Below are 21093 nucleotides of genomic sequence, written 5' to 3' on the forward strand. Positions count from 1 at the left end.
AAAATGCAAAGGTGACCTATCCATACCAGATATAAAACTATATTTTTAATTGGTGATCATTAATACCATTTGGTATTGGTTAAGTAAATAGAGTAGTGGATCAGTAGAATAATTGGTTAAGTTCATGAGACATAATAGTCAATGACTATAGTAAACTATTGTTTGATAAACCCAAAGTCTCCAGCTTCTGGAATGAGAACTCATTATCTGACAAAAATTGCTGGGAAAACAGGAAAATAGTATGGCAGAAACTAGACATTGACCAACATATAACACCCTATATCAAGATAAAGTTGAAATGGATTCATGATTTAGACATAAAGGATGATGCTGTAAACAAATTAGGAGAACAAGGGATAGTCTACCTCTCAAAACTGTGGAGAAAGGAGGACTTTATGGCCAAAGAAGATCTAGAGAACATTATGAAATGCAAAATGGATAGTTTTTATTACATTGAATTAAAATTTTTTTCATAAACCAGAACCAAATGTAGCCAATATTAGAAGAAAAGTGGAAAGCTGGGAAACAATTTTTATGGCCGATATTTTTGATAAAAGCCTTATTTCTAAAATATGTAGAGAATTGACTCACATTTGTAAGAATATAAGCCATTCCCCAATTGAGAAGTGGTCAAAGAATTTGAACAGACAATTTTCAGATGAAGAAATTAAAACATTTTTAGTCATATTAGAAAGTGCTCTAAATCACTATTGATTAGAGAAATGTAAATTAAGACTGAAGTATCACTTTATATCTCTCAGACAGGCTAAGATGAAAAGATAATGATAAATGTTGAGGGGGGGTATAGAAAAACTGGGACACTAATGCATTGTTGGTGGATTTGCAAAATGATCCAACCTTCTGGAGAGTGATTTGGAATTGTGTCCAAATGGCTATTATTCTATATGTATCCTTTGATCCATCAGTGTCCGTACTGGATCTGTATTCTAACAAGAAATAAAAGAGGGAATAGAACCCACATATTCAAAGTTGTTATAGTAGCCCTTTTGTAGTGGCAAGAAGCTGGAAATTGAGTGGATGCTCATCAGTTGGGGAATGGCTGAATAAGTTATGGTATATGAAAGCAATGGAATATTGTTGTATAAGAAAAGATGGAACAGGTGATTTCAGAAAAACCTGGGAAGACATACATGAACTGATGCTTAGTGAAGTGAGCAGAACCAAGAGAGCATTGTACACAGTAACAAGTTTAAATGATGATCAGTTGTGATGGATTTGGCTCTTTTCTTTCTTCTTTTCTTTTACTTAATTTTTTTTAATACTAGCTTTTTGTTTTCAAAATACATGCAAAATTTTCAACATTTACTATTGCAAAAAACCTTGTGTTCCAAATTTTTCTCCTCCCTTTCCCCTCACCCTTCTCCTACATAGCATGTAATCCAATGTATATATTAAACTTGAAATTCTTCTATACATATTTCTGTATTTATCATGCTGTACAAGAAAAATCAGATCATAAATGAAAAAAATGAGAAAAAAGCAAGCAGCCCCCCAAAAAGTGAAAATACTATGTTGTGATCCACATTTAGTCCCCATAGTCCTTTCTCTGAATGCAGATAGCTCTCTCCATCACAAGTTGATTATCATATAATCTTATTGTTGCTGTGCATAATGTTCTTTTGGTTCAGCTCACTTCACTTAGCATCAGTTCATGTAAGTTTATCCAGGCATTTTTTTTCCTGAGGCAATTGGGATTAAGTGACTTGCCCAGAGTCACACAGCTAGGAAGTGTTAAGTGTCTGAGTCTCCAGGCATTTCTGAAATCATCTTGCTGATCATTTGATATCTCTTTGAGCATAGTTTCAAATGGCATTCCAAAATGGTTGGATCATTTTGCAACTTCTCCAACAATGTATTAGTGTCCCAGTTTTCTACATCTTCTCTAACATTTATCATTTATCTTTTTCCTGTCATCTTAGCCACCTTGAGAGATATGTAATGGTACGTCAGAGTTGTCTTAATTTGCATTTCTCTAATCAATAGTGTTTTAGAGCATTTTTTCATATGACTAGAAATGATTTTAATTTCTTCATCTGAAAATTGTTCATATTCTTTGATTATCTCTCAATTGGGGAATAGCTTGTAAATTTAAGTCATTACATTTTAGAAATGAGTCTTTATCAGAATTGTTGGATGTAAAAAAATTTTCCAGTTTTCTGCTTCCTTTCTAATCTTTGCTGCATTGGTTTTGTTTGTACAAAAATTAATTTAATGTAATCAAAATTATCCATTTTGCATTTCTTAATTTTCTCTGATTCTTCTTTGGCCATAAATTTCTTCCTTCTCCACAATTCTGAGAGGTAGATTATCTCTGTTCTCCTAATTTGCTTATAATATGCTTGGCTCTTTTCAACAATGAGGTGATTCAAGGCAATTCCAATAGTCTTTGGATGGAAGGTGCTATCTTCATCCAGAGAGAGAATTATGGAGACTGAATATAGATCAAAGTTTATTTTCACCCATTTTGTTTTGTTGTTGTTTGTTGGCCTGCTTTCTTTTTCCTTTCTCATTTTTTTCCTTTTGATCTGATTTTTCTTGTGCAGCATGACAAATATGGAAATGTGTTTAGAAGAATTGCACAAGTCTAACCTAAATCGGATTGCTAGCCGTCTTGGGGACAGGGAGGGAAGGGAGAGAAGGAGAAAAATTTGGAACACAAGGTTTTGCAAAGGTGAATGTTGAAAATTATCTTTGCATGTATTTGGAAAAATAAAAAACTACTTAAAAAAAAAAAGAATCACTAGGAAAAAGAATTCCTAGGCTTCATTTTGGCCATGTGGTAGCTTGCTGGATAATATTTAGTGGATCAGAATTGATATAAATTTGTATAATGTTAGTGAATCTTTTCAAAGATGTATGGTTTAAAAAAAGGTCCCAAGTTATCAGGAATTTAGTTTCTGATAACTCTTACAGAGAAAAGCTTATCAGGGATTGACTTGTTGAGTTGGTAATAACAAATCAGAAACATCTCAAGCTTTCAGTCTTAATAATGCCAGATTTATACCATATAAGCAGTTAAAATGTGTTCTTTAAATGACTATTGACTTCAACCTTACTAATTGAAAATATTATTTTTCCCTCCCTCAAACAGCTACATTCTACCTCACAGAACATCAATCTGGGACCATCTGGAAATCCTCAGTAGGTTTAATTTATTTTAGACTATCTTTCTAGTGTTTATTATGGGGGAAACATCTTAATTTTAAAATGATAAAGTATAGTTTTATAACTAGTAATTTAGTCAGAAACCTTAGAAATAATATTTGAGAGTGAATACTTATACATATATTGTTTTTGTGCTTCCTAAATTACTTAATATATCATGCCAAGTTTTTTTTTTTTTTTCTTTTTCTGAGGCTGCGGTTAAGTGACTTGCCCAGGGTCACACAGCTAGGACGTGTTAAGTGTCTGAGATCACATTTGAACTCCGGTCCTCCTGAATTCAGGGCTGATGCTCTATCCACTGCACCACCTAGCTGCCCCATCATGCCAAGTTTTAATCCCTCTAGCAATTTTATAGCTTTAACAAACTAAATTTAACAGAATGTAATTGGTAACATTCCTGATTCTCTATTTGTAAATAGGATAAAATAGCTTAAAAAGTAATAATACATGCAGTCTCATTTAAAAATGCTTTTTGTCCTAGGAGACAATGCTCCATTTCAGTCAGGGAAAGTAACAGGTTTATTCTAAAATAAGATAAAAGTATTTGTTTTTAAAGAAAAAAGATGTTTTAATTTCTTTTACTTCTTTTTTTTTATATTAGGGAGAAATGGAATAAGTATTTATATACTATTTACTATACATCAGACACTGTGTTAAGCAATTTACAAATATCTCATTTGATCTTCTAAACAACCCTGAGAGAGATAGGTGCTATTATTATCTCCATTTTATAATTGAGGAGACGGTAAGCTTAAATGTCTTGGCCAAGTTCATACAGCCAGTGTCAAAGGTCATTTTTGAATTCAGGTCTTCCTAATTCCAGGCCTATGAACTATGGCACACCTGGTTCCCATAACAATACTTATATTTCTGATTACATACCTTTTCCCTCCTCCTTTTCCTCATGAGATTTTTTGGTAACAAAAGGTTTAAAAGAAAGTTGGGAAAAAAGCAGATTGGCAAATTAGCCAGTCACATTAACCTTGTCTAACAATCTATCTAATATTCATTCCCTATCTCTGCAATGAAGGGAAAGAGATGTATTTTCTCGGTTCTTATCTGGACCAGAAAGCTTGATCGTTATAATTTTTATAGTATTGAGTTTTATTTTATTGTTCTTTTAGTTCATATTGTGTATTGTTTTATGGTTCTATTTATTTCAGTCATTTTCAGTTTATGTCTTTCCTTTTAATTTTCCTTATTTTTTTAAATAGTACAGCACATGAATAATCTATTCTGTTTATGTGCTACTATCAGAGGGCCCTTACCTGGCTTCTGATTTTTTGCTACCACAAAATATGCTACCATGAAGATTTTGACCTTCTTGAAGTATATGTCTAGTATTGGAATCCTGTAGTCAGAGAGCATGGACATCCTAGCTATTTTTTTTGTACAAATTCCAAATTGTTTCTTGAATGTATGTATTAATATACAGCTCCGCCAGTAATATATAAAAAGATGCTAGATAATAAATTCAATGAATTCCAGCTTTGTAGTGGTAGGCCTTTCAAATCTTTGTTACCCATGATTGCATATCACTTTACCCAGTAAGTCATCCTTAAAATTGGTTAGGGGTTAAGGATGTCAGGAGAATATTTAAAAGAAGGATGTGGTTTTGAATGGTCCCTTTTAATCTGAATATCCCATAATTTTGTATTTGAAGAATTAATAATGTAGAAATGGAGGAAATTTCTATTCTTAAGTTTCTTATACAGATGAAATCATAATTCTGTCTCCTCTCAAAGGATTATGAGCCAAATTCAAAAAACATTGTTTCATTTTTAAAAATATTCCATTAAAAATGTGTTCCCTATCTCTTATTTGGGAACAGTAGTTAATTTTATCTAACTCTACTCCCATTTTCCACTCAGATATTCAGTAAATTCTAATAGCTCTATGTTATCTTCATGATCAGAAATAAAAATTCTCTATTTGGCTTTGAAAGTCCTTCATAATACATCCAGCCATTCTGGAGAGCAATTTGGAACTATGCTCAAAAAGTTATCAAACTGTGCATACCCTTTGACCCAGCAGTGTTGCTACTGGGTTTGTATCCCAAAGAGATTTTAAAGAATGGAAAGGGATCTGTATGTGCAAGAATGTTTGTGGCAGCCCTCTTTGTGGTGGCCAGAAACTGGAAACTAAGTGGATGCCCATCAATTGGAGATTGGCTGAACAAATTGTGGTATATTAATATTATGGAATATTATTGTTCTATAAGAAATGACCAATAGGATGATTTCAGAAAGGCCTGGAGAGACTTACATGAACTGATACTGAGTGAAATGAGCAGGACCAGGAAATTGTTGTATACTTCAACAACAATACTATATGATGATCAATTCTGATGGACGTGGCCCTCTCCAACAATGAGATGAACCAAATTAGTTCCAATAGAACAGTAGTGAACTGAACCAGCTACACCCAGCAAAAGAACTCTAGTAGATGATTATGAATCACTACATATAATTCCCAACCTCTCTAATTTTGTTCACCTACATTTTGGATTTCCTTCACAGGCTAATTGTACACTATTTCAAAGTCTGATTCTTTTTGTACAGCAAAACAACTGTTTGGACATGTATACATATATTGTATTTAATTTATATTCTAACATATTTAACATTTATTGGTCAACCTGCCATCTGCAGGGAGGGGGAAAATTAGAACAAAAGGTTTGGCAATTGTCAATGTTGTAAAATTACCCATGCATATATCTAGTAAATAAAAACTATTAAAATTTAAAAAAAAAAGAAAGCCCTTCATAACCTACCCTCTTTCCCCTTTCTAATCTTCTTATTCCATAATTCCCTACCATGGATTCTGTCATCTGAGACACTGGACATCTTATTCATTGAACAAGATTCTTCATTTTCTGACTGAGCATTTTCACTGTCTGCAACTCCCTCCCGATTGCATAATAAGTAGGAATTTAAATTTCCTTAGAATAACAGTCCCCAAACTTACTAGGTTTAATTGGTTAAAGATATTACTAAATACTTTGTAAATATCTGAAACCATCATGCTATGATGTTCAGTGCAAATATAGTGCTCACAAAGAAATTACGACTGTTAGCATGGTTCTTCCTGAGGTAAATACTCTGGTTTACTTTTGTATCTTTCTTAATTTGTTTCAGTGCCAAACCAACAGATTTTGATTTCCTAAAAGTTATTGGAAAAGGCAGCTTTGGCAAGGTAAAAATTTTTTTTATCTTATTTAGTAAACCTATTGAATAAAAAACTTAAGTGAGCATCTTCTTGTGTTTGTTTGGAACTATGTGAGGTACAAAAGTTTTATGAGGCAGATTTTTTTCCCTGTAAGATACAATTTAATAGTAAAGATAAAATATGTGCATATTTATCTAATACAAGGTACTATTTTACAGTGCCATAGAGTAGTATAGACATAGGAAGGAAAGAAAAACACTTCTAAGCAGATTGGTTAGGGTTAAAGAGAGATTCCTGGAAAAAGAAAAATAATTAAGACAAATGGGTTCGTGATTTAAAAATAAAGGGTGATATCATAAGCAAATTAGAAGAAAATGCAAGAAATTCCCTGTTATATCTATGTATTGGGGGAAGAGAAACAAGAGGTTGACAAAAATCAAATTTATACAAATAAGAGCCATTCCCTAATGGACAGTGGTCAAAGAATTTCAATAGGGAGTTTTCAGAGTATAAAACCCAAGCTATTATAAACCATATAAAAATGCTCTAAATCAATAATTATTTAAAAGTGCAAATTAAAACAACTTTTGAATATACTTTTATATCCATCACTGGCAAAATTGATGGAAAAGGAAAGTAACAAATATTAGAAGGACTATGCAAAAACAGGTACATTAATTCGTTGTCAATGGGATTATAAACTTATCCAGGTATTCTAGAAAGAAATTTGGAACTATGCCCAAAAGGCTATCAAACTGTACATACCTTTAGATCCAATAATATTGCTACTAGATCTGTTCCCCCAAAGAGATCAAAGAAAGACAGAAAGGAACCATATCAACAAAAATATTTATAACAATTCTTTTTATAATGGCAAAGAATCAAAAATTGAAATGGTGCCTGTTAGGTAATGACTGAACAAACTATAATATATGAATATGATGGAATATTTTTGTGCTGTAAAAAATAGTGAAGGAAATGGTTTCAGAGAAATTTGAGAAGGCATGTATCAATTGGTGCAGAATAAAGGGAACAGAACCAAGAAAACAGTTAACACAGTAAGAATAATATTATAAGGACAAACAGTTTTGAAAGACTTGAAAATATTGATCAGCACAGTGACCACCCACAGTTCCAGAGTATTCATTGTGAAGTATGCTATCCACCTCAGAGTCAGAATGAAAAAAGAGGTTTTTGGAGGGGGACATGGAATAAGGCCAATACAATACAGGAATTTATTTTGCTTTAATCTACATGGTTGTAAAAAGGATTTTATTTTTCTTTCTTTCTCAAGCATGGAGGGGATAGGGAAAGGTGGGAAGAAGAGAATGTGGTCCTGAAAATAAAACTGAATTGAATTTAGTTAAATTCAAACAAAAAGAAAATGGAAGGTAAATTTTTATTACAGTAGTCAATATCAACATAAAATAAAAATGTATGCATATATGTAGTATTCTACTTAGCTGTATTAGCTGTATTTGAAACTAGATAAAAAGTTCTAGGTTCTGGCATTTAGGAAATTGTATTACTAACAACCATGCATATATAGTTAGACATAGTTAATCATATTTATCTTTGGGATTTGAATGAAATTTAAGTTGAGGAATGATTAGAAACTAATGAACCTGGGGGAAAAAACACCACCAAATGTGATTAAAAGAAAAGACATAAAAAATATCCCTAACAGAAATGGAAGAATTTGGTTAAAGAATATAAAAATATCTATCATCATGAACTGAATGTGAATAATATAGTATTAATTCTAAACTTCCTCCATTGCTCAACTTATCCAGTGTATATATAACTTGCCTCCGCTTCCTAACCACTTATTCCTTTTGTAATCAGGTGAATCCTCTTTCTGCCTCCTATTGAATCTGCTCTTCAGTTTTAATGATTTCATTGCCAAATCCAGTAAAATTTTCTGTTTTTATTCTCCTTGTTCTTTCTGACATCTCTGACATTGCCATTAATTCTCATTTTTAGTTTTTTTTTTTTACTACCAATACAAATACTATCCTGATTCCCCTACTTAGGTGACTTTTATTTAAAAAGAAAAAAAAAGAAAAGTAAAGAGAATGTGGCCTACAAATTCTAGGTCAATGAGTCTGACTTAAATTCCTGACCATATTCTAAAAGGTATTAATTAAAGAAATGTTAATAAACATCCAGAAACAAAGTTGAAATGACAAAAAGTGACTCAATTTCATCGGCATTAGGTATGCTATGGGCAGTTAGATGGTGCAGTGAATAAAACCTCAGGCCTGCAATCAGAAAAACTCTTGTTCCTGAATTTAATCCTGGGCAAGTCACTTATCCTGTTTTCCTTAGTTCTTAATCTAGAAAATGAACTAGAGAAGGAAATGGCAAACAACTTTAGTACCTTTGCCAAGAAATCCCCAAAAAGATGTAACAAAGAGTTGGACATGACTGAACGCTAGGTATTAAACCTTATTTACTTTTTTTCACAAGGTTGGTAGTAAGGTTTGCTTAAATTTTAGCCATACAATGATAAAGCCTTTCATGTTGTTCTTATGGAAAAGAAGAAAAGAGTCAGGCTAATGATAAGTCTGATGGATTTAGAAATGGTTGAAAGGTCAGGTTCAGAGTAGTTATTAATGATTTAATGTTAACTGGAAGGAAATCTTCATTAGAGTATATCAAGGATCTAAGATTGGCACTCTATTTTTATGTTCTGATCAAAGATTTGGATGAAGGATTAAATTTTCATGTGACACAAAACTGGATGCTCTAGAAAACAGAATCAGAATTCAAAAAATATCTTGACAGCCTAGAACACTGGACTAAATTTAATAAAATGAAAGGTAATAATAAGCTGATATTTTTATGGCATAGTCTGGGAACATAGCCATCATTTCTAGCAGTGTTTTTGTGGGGAAATGAGTTCCAAATTCCAAATAGCCAACATGCAAAGTAGCTTTTAAAATGTTTTCTCCTTTTATTATGAACTAAACAAACATGAACTTTTTCATATTCAAGAATAGAAAAGAAAATTGCCTATGAATTGATGCTTTATTTTTCTGGGCTTGGGTTTGTTTTTATTTTTTTCCAGTATTTACTAATACTATCCTACTTGTTGGTGCCTCTTTCTGAACTTCCTTCTGACCCCTTCTGGATTTTTAAAATTTCATTGATTTCTTTTTTCCTTATTCTCACTATTTCACTCCCCCATTATGACAGCTCTCCCTCTTCCAAACTAAAATCCCTCCTTTATCTAAAATAAACCAGTATAATCAAACAAAACTAATTCTCACATTAGTCACATCTGAAAATGTTTGTTTATTTCATTCTATACTTGTAGTCCCATCATCTCTCTGCCAAGAAGTGAGAAATGTGCTTTCATCATCAGTCTTTTAGGTCATGTTTGGTCAGTACCCTGATCTTAGTTCTTATAAATGTGCTTTTGAAATATTCCAGTAATGCTGGTAAGGAAGGATCACTGGGTCCCTTTACCACTTAGTCTTCAAGAGATACAAAGACAAAACTGAAAAGTGTAGAGGGCTAGAACTGAGCAAATGAACTTGGATAATCAAGCATGTGCGGCTAATTGCCAATTGGACAATTCTCTATTGCCACATGTTTGGAGGATGAAATCTACTTAACTATTCTGTGCCAGCTAGATTGGTGGGTGTAGACAAAGAAGGGGAAGTGACATGAGTGGGTGGAGTATTTGTTCTTAAGGAGTTCACATAAAGGTGAATAAAAAAACTGAAAAAAAACAGTAACAGTTGAGCTTTATATAGTATTTAAGTGTTTCTATGTACATTATTTCACTTGATTTGTATGGCAATCCTGCAAGGTAAGTATTATGGGTATTATTGTCCTCATAAAGGGAATTGATACCCAAGGAAGATCAGTTACTTGTTAGGGTCTCACAGCTGAAGAAATATTGGAGATTAAATTCAAATCCAGGTCACTCTTGACTGTAAGTTCATCATCCTTATCACTATACTCTAGCACATCAGGTGGCAAGTAAATACAAAGTAAATATTTAATAAATGTTTGTTGACTGATTGACTTGTAGACCATATTTTATAAAAAGAAGTTTCTTTAAAAACAGCTTGTGAAGGATATTCAGGAAAGATAGCAGCCCAGTTCCCAGTCAGCCCAATTAATCTACTATTATGCCAATCTTTTTACTTTTAATTGATCAACCTAGTCCTAGTGGACTAGTCCTCTGGACCAGTCAGATCTCAAGTATGATTTTATTGCCTTTTTAGAGAAAAAATAGCTTCATTTGTGTCAGGGACCTCCTTAGTAGATGTTGCCTGACTAGCCTATCCTTTCTGGGATAGCCATTGCTACTGTCACATTAAAGAAAGACAGAGAGATTTTGAGTAGAGGGAATACAGGATAAGATAGCTGTACTCTCAGATGGTAAAAGGCAAAGTCATCCAGGAGCACATTCTTTTTTTTTTTTTTTTTTTTTTTTTTTTTTTTTTTTTTTTGAGTGGAGAGTCAGATATCTTCATTTAACCAGAAAAAAAGCTGAGATTTAGGTATATTTAAGAAAGTTAATGATATGATCCCCACAGATTTGAAGGCTGTTAAAGGTTAGGAACTATATTAAAATACAAATAAAGTAGAAACTCATTTTAAGCAATTGATAAGAACATTTTCCAGTAGAAAACACCAAGATTGGAAGGAAGAAACAGGTAAAGAGCAATGGATTATAAAAGAAGATTTAGTGCATTTTTACACATTTATAGGAGGAAAAAAATTTTTTTCTCATATAATTACCTCCCCCCTTGATCGCTCTTTCTTTCTTTAAAAGAATAATCTCATTTTCTTCATCTGAAATTTAGAGTTTCAATTAGATTAGCTCCAGGGTTCATTTTAGTTAATATTCTGTGGGCAAGGAATGGGGAAGAAGAGAAAGGGATGGGGAAGGAAGGAAGGAAGGAGAGGGAGAGGAGAGTAGTATTCTGTGGTTCTAAAATATACCAGCGGAGGCTTTTCTGATTTAATCCTTACCATTGAGGAAGTCAGCATGGTATAGTTTTTTACCTAGAATAAACATCACATTTTAGTAGCATTTTAATATTTACAAATCACATTCCTCACTGTGAAATAGCACAAGTAGATTGAGAAATTGGAGATGTAAGTTCTAGTTCTGATGCTTTAAACTGTTTTTGTAAAGCAACAAGAGGATACTTCTTTTATAGTTAGGGAGACCTTAGAAAATCATCCAGTTCAGACCATATGCAACCGCAACATTCCTGTAATTGGGAAATATCCAACAATTTTAAAAAATATTACAGATCAATGATAATGTTAACATGTAGCTTTCTAATCAATATGCATCCCATTGGGATCTTAATGTTAAGATCAGTGACCTCTAACCTAGTCTTTAGTTTACATAAGAGGAAATTATAGCCTGAAAAGGCTGGAAGTGACTTATGGAACCAAGATCATATGGCTAGGCATAGAGACAGAATTGAGGCTAGGACTTCATTCTCTCCTGCTCCCAATTCAACATTCTCCCCATCTATTCGGTGCTGCCTCTCCTAGTTTACATGAATAATTTCACTTGAGCTTAGCCACCTCTTCTTTCTTCCTTCTCTTTGTTCTTGTCTCTCTAAAACCTCCACTAAGCTAAGGGTTTGCAGTATGCTTAAATACTTCTGTGCCACTACTTGCAGCAAAGAACAGCTTCTAGAATAAGGTGCTTAAGGCCTCTAGCCTAAGCTTGAGAGAAAAACCTAATTATTAAAGATATGTTTATTTTTATTATATATTTATCATCTTTCTTTCTATAACTTTTTTAAAAACAAATTTTGACATAAATCTTAGAAGTTTGTGTACTTCTGAAAGATGATTTTAGGAATTTCCTTTAAAAAGAGAGAAACTTTAGGTATTCCAAGTTCCAGTTAACTTCATCATTTATCTTTAGAAAGTAAAGATACGATTATTTAAAGTTAATCAGAGTTACTGAGTACAAGGAGGATCAGAACCTCATTCCTCTAGTAATCTTCCTATCTACTTTAAAGGAAAAAAGAAGGAAATCAAGTGAGTAAAATTAGCAAATTTCACTTTTCAGAACACAAGTAAACAATTATCAGTCATTTTGTATCCCCCCAGTTAAGATTTTTCGTTCATTGGTGAATGGATGAATTAATGAACAAAGCATTTATTAAACACTTACTGTGTGCAAAGCACTACACTAAATTCTGGATTTACAAATAGAAAATCATATAGTCCCTGCTCTCAGAGAGCTCACATTCTAATGGAAGAACAACACATGAAAAATTCCAGCTGCTTGTCAAACCAAAAAGTTTCATGAACCTTTGGGTACATTGGCATCCCAGATGTTAATGCCTCATCTTTTAACGCCATTTCACATAAAAATAAATTGTTATTAACAAAATGTTAAAAAGTATTTTATTTTGAAATGTGACAGGTTCTTCTTGCAAAAAGGAAACTAGATGGAAAATTTTATGCTGTCAAAGTGTTGCAGAAAAAAATTGTTCTGAAGAGAAAAGAGGTAAATTAAAAGACTTGTGTATAAAGTCATTATAATTAACCAAAATGTTGTTCTTAGTATATATTGCAAGGTGTAATTCTTTCCTTTTTTTTTCCCTCCCAGCAAAAACACATCATGGCTGAGCGTAATGTGCTCTTAAAAAATGTGAAACATCCATTTTTGGTTGGGTTACATTATTCGTTCCAGACAACTGAAAAGCTTTATTTTGTTCTAGATTTTGTTAATGGAGGGGAGGTAAGTTTTATATATAATCTTTTTATTAGTAGTATTTCTAAATATTATGCTAAAAATAAAAAGGTCTGTTTTTCTAGATCTCATTTACATTTTTATTTCCAGGTTATCCTTATCAGTTATTTTTGAGCTCAAATAAAAGGAAAGAGAGAGAGGGAAAGAGAAAGACAGTTTAAAGAAAAACAGTTCAAAAAAGATAAGGCAGCATACCATATCTTAAAAAAGAGAAGGAAGAACATTTTCTTATGTCTTCTTTATGGGGTCAAACTTAGCCAAGATAACTTTATTTTTTAAATGCCAATAAATTCATTGGAATTATAAAATTATAAAATGTATGTGTATTACTTTCCACTTTGATCTTAGCATGGATTTTTTTTTTTATTGACAGCTTTTCTTCCATTTACAAAGAGAACGATCTTTTCCAGAACACAGAGCCAGATTTTATGCTGCAGAAATTGCCAGTGCTTTGGGCTATTTGCATTCCATAAAAATAGTATATAGGTAAATTTTATAAATTTCTTTTTTTTTTTTTTTTCATAAATGTTCTTAGTAAGTAATGTTTCTTGACTCTTAATATCTTAATATATAAGTCTATATTTTTCCTTTGGAACAGGGACTTGAAGCCAGAAAACATTCTCCTCGACTCAACAGTAAGTTTTTCCCCCATTTATTTTATAGGTAAATTCCAAAATTCTTTTAAAATGTATTTGTGTTTATGGGCATGTGCATCATTATACTAATATTCTGTACTCAACAGGGACATGTCGTTTTAACAGACTTTGGGTTGTGTAAAGAAGGGATTGCTATATCTGACACAACTACAACATTTTGTGGGACACCAGAGGTAAGAAAGATTTCACTTAGCATTTTAAAATATAAAATTCTAATAAGTTGCGAAAAACCCCAAGTCAAGGGAAAAAAAAAGCTGTTTATCTGGTCAGAAGTTATTTTTCTTTTAAATTCCCTCCAAAGGGATCTTCTCTTATAACAAAGAATAAAATAGAGGGGTAATAAAGCTTAGCAAAACTTACCAAAATATCAAGAAAACTAAGGTATTCAATATTCATAGTCCCCTTTAATTGTATTGTTATTGTGATCCTTTCCGTTTGCATTGTTGAAGTCATTGTATATGTAGCTTATTTTCTTCTGCTTACATACATTTGTATCAGTTAGCAATCAATGCTATTAACTAACCCTTTTGCATATATTGTGGTTTCATCATAATGATAATCTTGAATGGATAGCTGCATGGATTGATGATAAAGTATTTATTAAGCTTTTTTATGTATATACACACACACACATACATACACACACATATACACTAGGGTTATTTTGAGGCACAAATGATCAACATTTACAAAACCTTAAGCACAGAGGATCAAATATAAAAAAGCAAAACAATCTTTGCCCTCTAAGATCCAGTGTTCTAATAAAAACAGGACCTAAAGGGACCTTGGAAATGAGAAATGGAAAGAGCATTCAAGGAGCTTTGGTTTGGAAATGGTAACTGGAAATTGATGTCTGGTTTCAGGCAAGGAAGGTTTATTATTTACCTAGCAGAGTCTAGGGTGGTCCTAGAGGCAAAGTCCAACGTAGGAAGAGATTAAAGAGAGTGAGGATGTGATGCAGAATGCCAAAATACAAGTACCATGGTTTGGTAACAGTGAATGGGAATAATTCTAGAATGTCTTTGGAACATCAAAAAAATTTATACTCACCATGATTTTAGTGTTGAAATAAGTTTTACATCTTTGTAATTTTATATTTGATTGTATTCTTTTTCCTTGAAAATTGACTCATTTTTCTGTAACTATAACTAGAGCATGTAGTTAACTAAATTACTGGTCAGAGGACTACTTAACAATTGATTGCACTGCTTAAAGTGATGAATGTTTTAAACAAAATCTATATAATTTTCCCTCATTGGAGATAAAAATAAAATACAATTAAAATATACTGTCTAGGAGTCAATTCAGCAAATGCTTATCTAGAGCCTGTTTTGTATAATGTTCTGTTCTAAGGATATAAAGATAGTCCTTGACCTCATAAAGTTTACAGACTGATGCAAAGGGTAATTAACTATACATGAGTTACTATAGATTCAGAACAGAATTTGATAACCCCCCCCAAAAAAAAGAAAGAAAACAATGTGAAAATTGGATAGAATTGATTAGTTTCATTAGAAGTAAAAGTTGGATAGATCAGAAATTCAATTTAGCAAGCATTTATTAAGCCCTACTAAATGGCAAGTGCTATGCATGGTGCTGAGCTTATATCTAATTTTAAGGCAGGAATGTGGGGGAGGATGGTGGAGGAAGGGAATATGCATGAATCAAGTGCCTTTCTAGCAGTTTGCTAAGCATTTTATAAATATCACTTTTTTTTATTCTCATCACAACCCTGGGAGAGACAGATGCTATTATTATTCCACATTTTACAGTTGAGAAAACTGAGGCAAGTAGAGCTCAAGGGACTTGTTCAGGATCACATAGCTAGTAAATGTCTGAGACTGGATTTGAATTCATATCTTCCAGCCTAGTATACTATCCAGATCTTGTTGAATGACTCACTTACACAAATAATTTTTGGAAGGGGAGAACACTGTCTAGAGAAAAATGTATCATGAAAAATTTGAATAGATCATTTTTACCTGAAGGTGAGAGAGTCAAATGAGACCTAATGAAGTGGAAGACACCTGAAGTTTTGGAGATACCTGAAGTTGGACATAAAGGAAAAGATTATTAAGAGGGGGAGATATATACGATAGGTCTTCATGAACCATCAAAACTATAGAGGCCTAAAACCCCTATCCTTTGAGTGGTTGAAACATTGATTACAAAGAACAAATCTAGATAGGTCTATTAAATTCAGATTGTGGGGAGCTTCAATGCCTCTTTGGTCAGATTTTATATTTTATTTTTTAAGTGTAGGAGAGCCTCTGAAAATTTTTGAGTAGAGAAATGTTATGAATGTAATAGCATATTAGGAAGATTACTTAGGTAGTGATATAAAAGACAAATTGGAAAAAGGACAAATTGGAATCAGAAAGATGAATTAGAGAAGATATTACAGTATTTTTTAAAGTTTTATTAATATGTTTAATTTTGACTTGTATAAACATTTGCAGATTACCCCACTCTATTGTAACATGATCACAAGTAACCTCATCTAAAAGTATCTGCTATATCCCACATATATAGCAATTACCACCTCTTTTTAAAGTTTTAAAATTGACAAATCCATTTTCTCTCCTTCCCACCTCATTGATAAAAGAGAAAAGAAAAAAATTCCATGTAACACATATGTATAGTCAAGCAAAACAGATTCTCTCATTTGCTGTATGCAAAAATATATATCTCATTCTCTCCTAAATTGTAATCGTTCTATGAAGAAGTAGAAAGTATGTTTCAGCTTTGGTCCTCTGGAGTCTTAGGTGGTAATATTATTTATCATAAAAGCTTTGAAAGTTTGTCATTATAGTTTTATTATTGTATAATTTAATTGCCTGATCCTGAACATTTCATTTTTCATAATTAAGTTTTTATAATTGTTTGTTCTTATAATATTGTTATTATAGTATAAACTATTTCCATGTCTTTTTTTAATGTCTCTGGATTCATATTTCCTCATTTCTTATAGCATAGGAGTATTCCATCACATTCATGTATCACATTTGTTCAAACATTCTGCAAGTGAAGCTATTATAGTAACAGTTCCTGGCACAAAGTCAACTTAATAGAGCTTTTTCATTCATTCATTCTTACTATTTTTATGTCAGAAAAAAAAGGTATCAATAAAGTAGAACTATAAGCCAAAATCCTAAGGTTAGAGGAATAGAGTGAGAGAATTAAGACTATAGGCAGGAACTGTTATGCATTTCAAAAGCTTCAGAAACAGAGTTGACTTCATGTGGAAGTGAGGGTTTTAGGCTAAAGGAAAGGAGACTATAAAGAAGAGAAGAGAAGGAAGTGATGCATGAGAGAGATCTGTTGATTGCAATAACATTGAAAAGGAGGTTGATGGAAGTTTAAAAAAAAAAAAAGATTGAAGTAATAGAATAATAGGATTTGGCAACCAGTTGTAATAAAGACGAAAGCTAATGGTGACTCTTTATAGATAATTATAATCTAAATCAATAATTTCAGAATTATTCTAAAGTGTTAAAAACATGTGGTGTGAATAAAATCTTTCTCATTGTTGCAGCATATACTTAAATATTTATAAGTGAAAACAAATGACTTCATGAGGCAAAAAGAAACAATAAAACAAAGTCAAACACCTGAAAAAAATAGAAGAGAATGAGCACTACCTCATAGGTAATTTAAGAATTATTGAATTACCTGAAAGTCATGATCAAAAAAAAAATTTTAGACATGATATTTCAAAAAATTAGAAAGGTAAACTGCCCTGATATCTTATAACCAAAAGGTAAAGTGGAATTAAAAAATTCACCTACAATCACTTGAAAAGAATCCCAAAAATGAAAATTCTCAGGACTTGAACTCAGATTTTCCTTACTTAAAGGCTGACTCTCTATTCACTATCCATTTTACTCATAGTCAAACATTAATAAATGTTTGAATTAGATTAAATTATACTTAATAATTAGGTGAAATTTAGCAGACTTGCTAAATTTATGAGAGAATAACAATTGTAGAGTCCCAGGATAGCAATTTTTTTCTTTTTTATCTCTCAATAGTATTTCATTTTTTCAATTACATGTAAAGATATTTTCAGCATTAATTTTGGTAAGATTTTGAGTTCTAAATTTTTTTATCCCTTTCTTCTTTATCTCCCCTGCCTCAAGACAGCAAACTATCTGATGTTATACATGTACAATCATTTTAAACATATTTCCATATTAGTCATGCTATAAAAGAAAAATCAGAACAAAAGGGAGAAAAAGAAAGAAAAAGCAAGGAAACAAAAAGAAAGGTGAAAATAGTATACTTCAATCTGCTTTCAGTCTCCATAGTTCTTTCTCTGTATATGGATGGCATTTTCTATCCTGTCTATTGAATGCAATGTTTTTCTTAAAACCATTGTTTTGGAAAGTGTTAAACATTTTCTTTTCTTTGAAACCTATATTATTTTTGTGATCTGAAATTACTAAATACTATTTTCTGTATCTCACAGCACTCCCAAGTAGAAATATTTTGAGGTTTTTTTTTCCCCCTCAAAAAACAAAAACAAAAACCCTATATTTAACTTGGAAGAAAGGAGACTATGCTTTTTATTTTAAAAGCCAGTTCTGTACTGTCATTTGTTTCACCATCTTGATACTTTAAGTAAGTGTAAATAGTAGTTACTGTAATTAATAATTGATCTACAAATATTATTTTTGGAAAACAGCAACTATTAATTACTAAGTAAGAATCAAACATTGTAAATCTGATTGACATTTCCTTTCTTTGAAAAGGGAAAAAAAAGGGGATTATAGTTTCCAATTTAAAGTTTTCTAATGCCTAAAGGGCAAATAACTATGCTTGCTGAACACAAACTCTGATTGACCCAGGCATAATAAACTTAGCACAATGCTATGTTGTTCAAAATAGTATACAGTCAGGGAATCTTTATATCAAAAACTTGGTGATGATTTTTTTTTAAAACAAAAACAATTAATGAAACCAACTATTAAGGCTTGAAATGGATACAGTCTGCTTTAGTAGTGAAGAGAGTATTCATATTGAATAAATCATAAATCCTTAATCTGTAGTTGTTGAATGAAATCCATGCTATATCCAAGGAGGAAGTATATGATTAATTTAAAGTTTTTAAATCTAAGTATAATATTAAAAAGTATCCTCCAAGGCTTTCCCCAAAAATTTTTTTAAATGCAATTTTGGGTTTGTGCTAGACTTTACAAACATGAACATTTCTTTGTTTAAAAACAAAAACATATGAAACCACAGGTCTCTCAGCTTCTTTAAAATTAAAAATTATGGAATAAATCCAACACATGTTTTACCGTTTTTCTGTGTGTATGTCTCTACACACACACACACACACACACACACACACACACACACACACACACACACACCATTAAAAAAACACACACACATCTTGTAACAAACATAGATAAGCAAATTTAATGGTATACTCATCTTTTGGGTCCATTATCTAAAAATTGATTTTGATACTATTACATTTATTAAAACTTATCAAATGACTTTAAGCTTCAAATGAAATTCATTAGGTGATGAACTTAAAGATCTCATAAAGTTTCACAACTGATTAATCATATGAACTAGTTGATTTTGAATAGACCTGGAGGACAACAGTCTTCCTTCTTGAAACTCAAGGACATTTTCATAGGGAAGAAGAATATGAGGTCCAACCTCCTTCCCTGTTCTCTCATACTTCTCTAAAGACTTGTGATGTCACAACTTCTCAACTCAGCCTTTCTTTACACCAGATTTCTGCTCACTACTAAATATCAGCAGCTTTTAAAAATCACTACCACCGCACACCCCAAATACTTTGATAATTGCTAGGTTTCCAAAAATTGAAAAGTAGATTTTATATCAGCAAAAGTTTGTCTTCTTCTGTGATAGTATAAATTTTCAAAAATTGAAAGTAATGGATTGGTTACAATAGAGCAGAAAAGCCTATGTGTTTTTTTTTTTAATGAGAGAATAATTGATCCATATTTCTTTTTTAATTTCTAAAGCATTTTTTACTAACTTTGCGTTAATGACACTTGCTTGAGTAATTAATTTCTGATGTTGAATCTTCTATTTAGTACCTTGCACCAGAAGTGATCAGAAAACAACCCTATGATAATACTGTAGATTGGTGGTGCCTTGGTGCTGTTCTGTATGAAATGCTTTATGGATTGGTACGTATTCTTTATTCTCCTATGTCAATTTTAAATAATTGTGGCTGATTTTTTTTTTGTTGTGGTGATGGTAAACTGCCAATATTTTGGCAAATTTTTTTTTTTTTTTGGGGGGGGGGAGTTGGTGAACAGAAAGGCAGCCAGACTGAATTACAAATTAAAGACAAAAGAAAACAAAACAGTTTTTTGTTTTAGCCATCTAATCTAATTTTGCTCTTTTGTTATGTTTATTTCATAGTCATCTTAATTATTCCCATTACCGTTTTTAATGTAAATGGATATTAAAATACAGCATACTCATTCCATTAACTTCTCATGAAATTTGGAAGAATCATACCAATCATACCCTTTACCTAGATCATCCCTTATCAAATTCCTCTATTAGAGAATACTTTCTAAGTTCATATGCAAATTCTAATTTTGTCACTTCTATCACATCCTTATCTCCATAGTTTTCCAGCCTCCCTAGAACCTTAGGATTTGTCAAATTTAAGAACTTGAATATATAAACATATACAAGCTAAGTCATTGTGTATGTTATAGAATTATCATATCTGTTTGGGACATAGAACTAACTAAATAACAGAAGTAATCCTGTGTTACTTAGCCTAGATAGATCTACTTAATACATACAGCTCTACTTAATACTGGGAGTATAGAAGTCTTTTTCATAGGAAGGAATTGCTAACAGCTCTCAGATGTCATGTCTATAAAAGAAATCAGAATAAGACAATGATTTGGACTCTAAGAAGTCTCCAATAAGTAAAGGTGATTCTCTTTAAACATTCTTATAAATAGTAGTAGCTTCTTTTGGATTTTTTTTTTTAACCTCTGCCCCTGAATGTAAATCCTGACATTGAAGATTCAGTAAAATTTTATCTGTATTGCCAAAGATAGTAATAGGCTTTTACATTTTTATCTTTCCTAGACTTCCCTAGGATTTTCTCCCTTTTAAAAAAAAGAGAGAGTGGGGTTTGGTTATGAAGTTTTTCCTTAACTCTCTCCTCCTACCCATATATCTCCTATAGAGAGTTGGCAGAAGTGGTCCTAAAGGGGACACAAAAAGATGTCAAGAGTTTGGCATAAATGTTTCTGATACTGAAGGATCAGAAAGATAATGTCATGCCACTGTTCTCTGTCTTAACTATAATTTTGAATGTAC

At 32.0% G+C, this 21093-nt stretch overlaps 1 protein-coding gene across 1 annotated transcript in view; it reads left to right on the forward strand.

The window, feature by feature from the left end:
• The window catches only part of SGK3 (serum/glucocorticoid regulated kinase family member 3), a 102210-nt gene that overhangs the window by 64150 nt on the left and 16967 nt on the right, over positions 1–21093 (forward strand). Inside the window, 8 exon segments of the mRNA XM_074278811.1 lie at positions 3113–3162; positions 6324–6381; positions 12773–12856; positions 12959–13090; positions 13476–13588; positions 13701–13737; positions 13845–13931; positions 19836–19931. Of these exon segments, the coding sequence (XP_074134912.1) occupies positions 3113–3162; positions 6324–6381; positions 12773–12856; positions 12959–13090; positions 13476–13588; positions 13701–13737; positions 13845–13931; positions 19836–19931 (657 nt within the window).

This window comes from Sminthopsis crassicaudata, chromosome 1 (assembly GCF_048593235.1).
Source record: "Sminthopsis crassicaudata isolate SCR6 chromosome 1, ASM4859323v1, whole genome shotgun sequence".
Taxonomy (NCBI): Eukaryota; Metazoa; Chordata; class Mammalia; order Dasyuromorphia; family Dasyuridae; genus Sminthopsis; species Sminthopsis crassicaudata.